We start from the raw sequence: 10,187 nt of genomic DNA on the forward strand, positions 1-10,187 counted from the left end.
TAACATGTAATTATCACTAGAAAATACAAGCTTGCACAGCCCTCGAATACACGCTATCGACTTTCTAACTTTTATCATGGTGCAATTGCGAGCAATCTCAGGTTCGACAAGAAATTTCTTGTCAAATGATAAGATCCGAAAAAAAAGGCTAAGAAATAGAGCGAGAGAGAAACCACAGTCGATTGAATGCACTGAATAGAAAGTTTAAAAGGTAAATATATAATTTTGCACAATCCAAAGACAAAAATAAAATCAAATGGCAATATACCAGGTATAAGCTTAAATCCGCTGTTTACTCATAGGCATTAGCGAGCGTACAAAGCTACCCTGGGCATACACTTTTTTTTATGTATTTGACATCTGTCAACATTAACCAGTGCACATCATCAGCAATTTCATACAACAACATACATTTTTTCTTTCGTAATCATGTCAAATTTTTTGCTAAAAAAAAAGCATATGCGGGAAGTTTTGCTTTTCTGTTTCAATTTGAAGAAATCGGCTGCCGAATCGCATCGAATGCTTGTGGAGGCCTATGGCGACAATGCTTTATCGGAAACAACGTGCAGAAATTGGTTTCGCCGGTTCGATGATGACAATTTTGACCTGAGTGACAAGAAGTGTGAAAATCGGCCTAGGAAGGTTGAGGACTGTCAATTGCAGGTTTTTTTGAACGAGGACGATACCCAATCGCAAAAAATGCTTGCCGAGCAATTGGGTGTTTCTCAAGCAGCCATTTCCATGCCATGGGGAAGGTTCAAAAGATCGGAAAATGGGTGCCGCATGAATTGAACGATAGGCAGATGGAGCGACGCCAAAGCACATGCCAAATTCTGCTTGTCAGACAAAAAAGAAAGTCGTTCCTGCATCGGATTATGACAGGTGATGAAAAGTGGATCTATTTTCAGAATCCTAAACGCAAGAAATCTTGGGTTGATCCAGCCCAACCATCAACATCTTCCTCAAGATCAAATCACTTCGGACGAAAGAGGATGTTGTGCTTTTGGTGGGATCAGGAGGATGTCATCTACTACGAGCTGTTAAAACTTGGTGAAACTATTAATGCTCACCGCTTCCACCAACAACTGATCAAATTGCGTGTTCTGTGTGAAAAAAGGCCGCATTATCGGAAAAGACATGACAAGCTGATTTTTCTCCACGACAATGCACGATCGTACACGTCAACAATGGTCCAAAATTACTTGGAGACACTCAACTGGGAAGTGCTACCCCAACCCGCTTACTTACCAGACCTGGCACCTTCTGACTATCACCTGTTTTCGTCGATGGGCCACGCGCTCGCTGAGCGGCACTTCGATTCTTACGAAGACGTCCGAAAATGGCTTGAGTGGTTTACCTCGAAAAATGAGGAATTTTTTTGGCGTGGTATACACAAATTGCCCGAAAGATGGGAAAAATGTATAGTTTGCGAGGGCAAATACTTTGAATAAATTTATTTTTGCTTCCTAAGAAAAAAAAATGTGTTTTTCTGACTAAAAAACAGGATTTAAGCTTATACACCTGGTAGCAATTTTGTTACTGGATGAAAAGGATGAAGAGACCTTCAAATCATATGAGAATTATACGAAGAATGCTTAAAAATATTCATTCAATTTTCAACAGGATTGACTTTAAATAATGACAGAAAATCGTTTAGGCCCAGTACTCACAGTTTAATTTTAACCACTTTTAATTGAAGTTCGACTTATTCGTCATCCGAATTTTTCAATTCTAGAATTGGAAAAATTAGGAATAAATTGAACTTTATGGCCATGGTCTGATTTATGCTGACAACGCTTATGAGCATTCGTTTAACATTTGGCAAACAAGGATGAAATGATTTTTAAGCGTGATTTGTGATTTGTGAGCGTGAATCAGACTGCGGAGTATGTTTCACTTCACATTTTCACGTTTTTGTCCACATCGGCAAATCTAGTAATTTCATATTTTCACTTCGTCGTTAAACCACGCGACAAGCTCACGAGATGAAAGTGCGAAAAGTGAGCGATACTCGAATTATAGAATCGACTCCCTGACATTCACGATGACATGACATTTATTATTTTTCATGAATGACATTTTAGGTGTATAAGCTTAATCCGCTGTTTTTTAGTCAGAACACATTTTTTTCCTAGGAAGCAAAAACAAATTTATTCAAAGTACTTGCTCTCGCTAACTATACATTTTTCCCACCATTCGGGCAATTTGTGTATACCACGCCAAAAAAATTCCTCATCTTTCGAGGCAAATCACTCATCAACCATTTTCGGATGTCTTCATAAGAATCTAAGTGCCGCTCAGCGAGCACGTGGCCCATCGACGAAAACAGGTGATAATCAGAAGGTGCCAAGTCTGGTGAGTAAGCGGGATGGGGTAGCACTTCCCAATTGAGTGTCTCCAAGTAGTTTTGGATCATTATTGACGTGTGCGATGGTTGTCATTGAGGAAAATCAGCTTGTCATGTCTTTTCCGATAATGCGGCCTTTTTCACACGGTGTTATTTGAGCAGTTGGTGGTAGTGGTGATTAACAGTTTCACCAAGTTTTAACAGCTCGTAGTAAATGATACCCTGATTCCATCAAACGCACAGCATCGTCTTCCGTCCGAAGCAATTTGATCTTGAGGAAGATGTTGATGGTTAGGCGGGATCAACCCAAGATTTCTTGTGTTTAGGATTCTGAAAATAGATCCACTTTTCATCACCTGTCACAATCCGATGCAGGAACGACTTTCTTTTTTGTCTGACAAGCAGAATTTGGCATGTGCTTTGGCGTCGCTCCATCTGCCTATCGTTCAATTCATGCGGCACCCATTTTCCGATCTTTTGAACCTTCCCCATGGCATGGAAATGGCTGCTTGAGAAACACCCAATTGCTCGGCAAGCATTTTTTGCGATTGAGTATCATCCTCGTTCAAAAGAGCCTGCAATTGACAGTTCTCAACCTTCCTAGGCCGATTTTCACACTTCTTGTCACTCAGGTCAAAATTGAACCGGCGAAACCAATTTCTGCACGTTGTTTCCGATAAAGCATTGTTGCCATAGGCCTCCACAAGCATTCGATGCGATTCGGCAGCCGATTTCTTCAAATTGAAACAGAAAAGCAAAACTTCCCGCATATGCTTTTTTTTTAGTAAAAAATTTGACATGATTACGAAAGAAAAAATGTATGTTGTTGTATGAAATTGCTGATGATGTGCACTGGTTAATGTTGACAGATGTCAAACATAAAAAAAAGTGTGTTGTGTGCCCAGGGTAGCTTTGTACGCTCACTAATGCCATCTATGAGCAAACAGCGGATTTAAACTAATACATCTGGTATTTTATTCATATAATCGTGCTACATGTAACACAATTATATGAATCAAATGTCGATTTATCATCTCCAGCCTTGAAAAGTGGACGATGTATCGTAAGGGGCTCCACACAATAAAATGAACAGGGAACAAAGAATAGAGAATAAGAATTTCAATCTATCAGAAACTGTGTATTCCACAATACATGATTTGTAATAGGTTGAAATTCTTAGACTGGATTTTCACCTGACGCTGTGACGCTCATTTTCAACGCCAAAACAAGTCATATGATCAAAATTAATACTTGATGTTTGTCAATTTTTATCATGTGACTTATTTTGTTGAAAATATGCATGAAAGGGTACCTTTATTTTTTATTCCTGTTTCTTTTATTGTGCGGAACCCCTAAGAAAAATGAACGTTGCTATGTAGTTTACTTTGTCAGAAGGCAGTAGTGCACGGTAGCATTTTGCGGTTACAAATTTTGGGCCGTCATGTCCTCTCTCAGGTTTCTCTCTACTCGGATCCTCATACGAGCAACAACACTCTGATACTGAACATAGATTGGTGAAAAGCCAGTTGTAAGGGTAAAATTTACTCCTCCCGTTTTTCAATTAGCGTTTCACAATTCGGTGTTAGAGCGCTCTTATGAGGATCCGGGTTTAATGGTATGTTTTTGCATGAAACGAAAGAATCTGACAAAAAAAAGTGTAACTCTGCCCTGTGATCCGAGATATTAAGCATTAGGCTGCTTTTTCAGGCAGACATTCGACATTTATTTCAGCGTTAAAACAGATCAAAATTGACGAATACTAAGTATCAATTTTGATCATGTGACATGTTTTGACACTGGAAATGAGCGTTAAGCGTTTACATAAAAATGCAGCCTTAAAATTGATGACTATTGAGGTTGGGAAATCTGTCATTTAATTTAGTCTTCTCTACCTGCCCATGAAATATTTAATGATTATTTTGGGACATCCTGTATATAATCCATTTAAAACCTAATGTTGAAGCATATTCTTTTCAAATTTCTATATATATATATATATATATATATAATTTCTATATATAGTACATATCACAGTAGAAAACATTTTTTCAAGTTTCATAGAGGCAAAATGAGTTTATAATTGTACTGGGTATCAATCACGAAACTTAATCCCTACGATGAAAAGTGAACAGTGAAAATTGTTATCGTTGAAGTTAATGGAGAAAAAAAACATTCATGATTGATACTCTGTTCCATGGGTTTCGAATGGTTTCGACTTTTTACGCAAAGGGGCGCACGACTTCTATAATTGTACTGCAAAATCGAAATGTTTATTTTTTCAGTATAAGCTAAAATGAGTCAGAAATTGGATTTTACGCATGGTTCCGTTATGTTTTTGTGTAACAGCAAAATAGTAAAAAGCACAAAGTAACTAGGTGGAAACTGATGTCCAAGTGAAACGATATGATTGATCAGCGAAAGTTACGCTTAGCATGCAAGTTACGCCGCATGTGACGGGACCTTAATGCCTAATTCACATTGGACGCAGCAACCAGTGAGGCAATATTTACAGTGACGTAAACAATATTGTTTTGCTGATTGATTGTTGCTTGATGCTTGCTACGTCCAGTGTGAATTAGGCATAAGGTCGGGTTCACACCTTGACGGAAAAACAGAAAGCAGAAAAGCGGAAGCCAATCGGAACTCGCAAAAAGATAAAAGTAGACAAGTGAAATGCCTACTACTACTACGAGTTTCGATTAGCTTCCGCTTTTCCGCTTTTCGCTTTTCCGTTAAGGTGTGAACCTAGCCTAAAAGTATAATCCAATCAGCGCGAAGAAAACTTCCAACAGTTGCAAAATGAACGTTCTGCTGAATTATAGAATTCCATCGTGGGTAATGGTATATACGTCACTGTGTGCATCGTTTTGATTAAAGATGGCGGAGACAAAAGACGAAAAATTCATGTCTCGGAGACGTTCCGCTACTTTGAAGGCTTTTAAAGTTAAAGACGAGAGAGTGGCCACTTTCAAGAAGGTATACGCGTGTTAACATTGCTGTTCAAGAAATTATCACTTGTAAAACTTGTAAAATGTGTACAAACCTCCTAACCACGTCAGTGATAGCCTTCGAATAGATATATCGTAAACAAATCTTATTGAAACATGACGTTTTTGTCAGGTGGCAGCGATTTTACAGAAATCAGAAATAGACAGGACGGCGGAAGAAACTGGGATACTTGCCTCGTGCAGCGACGTAGTGAAAGAGGTTAATTTACGGTAATAACCATTACAGATCTTTTTAAAGATTAGTAGTAGATACTTGATACAGATATTTTTAGTCAAATCTTCCTTGGAGCAGAATAAAATTTATCTCATGTATAAATTATACCGTTTTTTTTTAAATATAAACACAGTAAAATTACAGACAGATGATATTTTATTGATAAAATTTATTTTTTGTTCTAAAAACAAGCATTATTATCCTTGAAGCCTTGTTGATTAGCTGTTTTTCAATATGATTCTTCATATCCTTGATGAAAATTTTTCTTATAATTTTTGTATGAATTGAAACATTTTTCAGAAATACTCAGAAATATTAGGAAAATTTATATCTCAGAATTGTTTATATATGTGAATTCTGAAATATTCTGAGATTTCTCATCCCACAATTTAAAAAAAATATATTTAAATTTTTATAGATTTTATAACATTTTATCAGAAATTATAGTTATAAAAAATTTTAGAAATCTTACGATATTTCATATATGAAAAATTTTGAGAAAAGATGTGGATTTTCTGAGAAGTGTTCCAATTCATATAAGAAATGTGAGAAAGTTATAAAATTATATAGAAATTCTGAAAAATTATATGAAAAATTCTGAGAAAAATTTTCATCAGGAATATATACAAGATGTCCCAAAATCTTCAAATATTTCATGGGCAGATAGAGCGGACTAAACTGAGTCGAAAAGTCTTTTACTATTTTGTAATTTTCACAATATTTAACAAAATATTAATTACTAAAAATTGTCGAAAATTGATTCTTAATAATTTTTTACTCAAATACTATCAATTTTAAAAAATTGCAAGAGATAAAAATGTTTCTTCTCATAGAATTTTTTCAAAATTTTTTAATATTATATTTTTCATGTTGGTAAAAATAAGAAAATACAATAATACTAAAAAGTTGATAAAAAATTCTTAGAGTTCTATGAGAAGAAAATACAATTTTTATCTCTTGCAACTTTTTTGCAAAGTTGAGTATTTGAGTAAAAAATAAAATCATAGTATTTGAGTAAAAAATTATTGAAGATCAACAATTTTTGACAATTTTTAATAATTAATATCGTGTTAACTATTGCGAAGATTGCAAAATGATAGAGGACTTTTCGACTCAGTTTAGTCTGTTCTATCTGCCCATGAAATACTTGATGATTATTTTGGGACACTCTGTATATAATACATTTTAAAAGAATTTAATGTTGAAGCATTTTTTTTCAAATTTCTATATATAGCACATCGAAAACATTTTTTAAGTTTTTCTATAGTTATATATCTGATTTCCTAATTACTATATGTAAAATATTAATATACAGCATATATATCACATATATATCAACATTTTTTATTTCTTTAATTTTTTCTAAATTACTATTTTTGAATAAGAATTCTATATTTGTTCGAAGCAGATTTTAGTACATATTTTTAATGTGATTTATATACATTCTGATTTTGATATATCGAGTACAGAAATGTTTTTCCGGACTTAAAACGTATTAGCAGAACCACACTGAAAAAACTGTTTATAATATCATTGCACGTTCAACTTGAAATTTATTTATAAAATAAACTTTTAATAGATATGAATATTACATTAAATATTTTTTTATTAGCTAATAACTTTATTTATTATAGTATAATAAATAACTGTTTATTAATGTATTGTACTTGAATATATCATAACTTAATGTAATATTTAATTAAAACAATAAAAATTGTCATATATCTTGATATATCTTTTATATATATGAACTCTAATAAAAATAAACATAAATATCGTGCTGATATCAATAAAAATATTTACTTCAAATAGTTATTCGAAACCATCAAATCGCACCATGAATTTGATTGGAATAATGTTACTATTCTTGATTGTAAACCTTCATATAACAAGAAAATGATCTTAGAGATGGTTCACATAAAAAAAACAGCAATAGATTGAATCGACAGAATGATACGGAATCCCTTTCCGATAATTACTTTCCCTTATTATAATTATTATCTCTCTCCCAATAATCTTTCCTCCTTCCTAATCTATGTAATTCTCTCTTCCTCTTCCCTAATTCTAGTCTCCTAGGCACGTTTAGGGCTGCGGTTCACTTAGCGCTTCAAATGCTACAGAGTATTTGCAGCATTGACATGACTGGTCCATTTAATGCTTCGGAATGCTCCCAGCAACTCTGCTTTATTTTATTACGTCATCAATATGTCATCATTTTTGCTCCCGCTTTGCTCCAACTATCTCATCTCGGAAGGTGGGTTGATTGCAGCGTTCACGTAGCAATTATAGCATTTGGAAGAAGCAAATGGATCTAGATTTGTCGATTTTAAATTAATGAGTATTTGCTACATATCACTTGAATGTAAATCAGTTTATTTTTCAATTCTATTCTGATTATAACAAATTAAGACGGTGCGCATCCGTACTTAAGTATTTATAAATAAAGAATGTTTTTATACTTTTTATTTACACTAAAATTATTTTATTATACAACCATTTTATTTTACCGTATGACCAACTTTTTATTACAAAAATTTATGTTCTAAACTTTTCAAGATATATCTCAGTATCAATTTACATTTTTTTAATACATAATTCATATTGTTACATGACTAATTTTTTAATATTTATATAATTCCAACATTTTTATTTTATGATGATCCATTTAGATCAGATTTACGAGATGTGCATTACCATTGGCTTGATAGGATTTACAATCTTTCGATCCCAGCTATAAATTACCAATAAAGGAGTCATATATAAAAAGATTTAGCCGCATTTACGTGAAGTAACATAAATAACTTCCCTTTCAAATATGCGTGAATTTTAATTGTAATTTAATTTCTCAAAATCGATACTTCAACATTGATAATGACCTCGGGAAGTAAAAACATTTGTTACTTATCATATTCGAAATTTGTCATATAATGTTTTGGCTCTCTAATCTTTAATAGTTGATTTTTAATCACTTAAATCGTTTCTTACTTTTAATTTTATTATTTTAATTTATTTATAAAATACTGTTCGAAGTTTTTTAAATTCTATTTTGTTTATTAAATTAAATGTGTTATTTTGGCTCATAGCTTTTATATTTATATAATTAATTTTAATAAATATGAAATTATAGTTCACAATTAGCGTTAACGTGTTAGATTGCTACTTCAGAAGTTTTGGAGAATTTAGAGTCCAATCTCTTTAATATCGTGTATGCGTTTTCACAACTTAAATACATAAAATGATCCGATAACTATATACGACCATAATTATAATTAAAATGTAAATTAACGTAAGAAATAATTAAACTGTATAAGAATATTTAAAAAAAGAACCGTATTTTAAAATTTAAAAAAATTTTAGTACAACTGTAGTAGTCAATATATCATTTCATAATATTATATTAACAAACATGATCATAAAGTAATGAAATCATTTATGAAATTAATGATTATATGTATTAATAATAATAAAATCCAATGTATGATTCAATGATGTTATTCATTGAATCAATAAAGCTTTTTATCATTACAATAAATTTGTGGTAGATTGTTTCAATATACATATTGATGGAAAGAAAATACATAGTTACTTATTTAAAAATATCCATTTTGCATACACATTTTTTTGAAACCAACTATGTGTTTCCTTTCCATTAATTTATTCATCTCATTATTCTGTTAATAAAAGTATTAAGGTACGATTATAAAAAAATGAACAGTTTACGAATTATTTAACATTTTATGTCAATGTCAAAATAAAGAGTATAAAATATTTCGTAAACTACAATATTAGTTTTTTGATATAACTATTTTAATATTTTTATATGGATAATTAGAGGATAATTAGAGGAATTGTGTAAAAAATTATACAATTTTATTTATAAAGTGTAGGTGATTGTAGGTGAGGAAGTCTCAAAAAATACCTTGAGAAAAATTTTTTGCTCATAGTATGTGCCTCTTCGAATAAGATCTCCTGTATTTTCTCATCATCAAAAACAACGAAAATACTTTAAATGATCGAATTAGAGGAAACGCCCTGTATATCAATATTATTATATTCAGTAAGCGGAATCTGTGTTTATAAATATTTCTGCTGTCATTTTGACAATAAAATTTATAATAAACACTTTCAGAATCTGTTTTCGACAGAGAGGAAGGGAGGACGTGAGGGAAGGAGGAAAAGGGAGAGAGGGGGAAGGAATTTTGCTATCTAGGATTATAATAATATAAAAAATATTTTGATAATGTAAAGATATCTGAGAATGCATATATTTAATATATTAATTTATTCAATTTGATTATAATTTGCAGGGCTCGATAAAACTAATGTGACTTATTTAAAATAAAAAATATAAAATAAGTTCCAGAAACTTATTTAAAATATAAAATCATAGGAGTCGGTAAAATCACTGATACGATTTATTTGAAATCAAAAATATAAAATTCTAAAAACTTATTTAAAATATAAAATAAGAAATAGGGTCCGAAAATACATTTATTTATTTAAAATTACAGAATAATTTTTATTTAAAATATAAAAATAACTTGTCTTTTATTTTAAATAAGTTTTCGAAGACTATTTCTTATTTTAAATAAAAAATAGATTTCGGAAACTTACTTAA

General features: G+C 31.8%; 1 protein-coding gene across 1 annotated transcript in view; it reads left to right on the forward strand.

Moving 5' to 3' along the window:
- Nucleotides 1-5,217: 5,217 nt before the first annotated feature.
- The window catches only part of LOC108692714 (NAD-dependent protein deacetylase sirtuin-7), an 8,175-nt gene continuing 3,205 nt past the window's right edge, over nucleotides 5,218-10,187 (forward strand). Inside the window, exons 1-2 of the mRNA XM_018201105.1 lie at nucleotides 5,218-5,323; nucleotides 5,468-5,565. Of these exons, the coding sequence (XP_018056594.1) occupies nucleotides 5,225-5,323; nucleotides 5,468-5,565 (197 nt within the window). The 5' untranslated portion in view covers nucleotides 5,218-5,224. The remainder of the gene's footprint in view (nucleotides 5,324-5,467; nucleotides 5,566-10,187) is intronic.

Source organism: Atta colombica, unplaced genomic scaffold (genome assembly GCF_001594045.1).
Source record: "Atta colombica isolate Treedump-2 unplaced genomic scaffold, Acol1.0 scaffold80, whole genome shotgun sequence".
NCBI classification, from domain to species: Eukaryota; Metazoa; Arthropoda; class Insecta; order Hymenoptera; family Formicidae; genus Atta; species Atta colombica.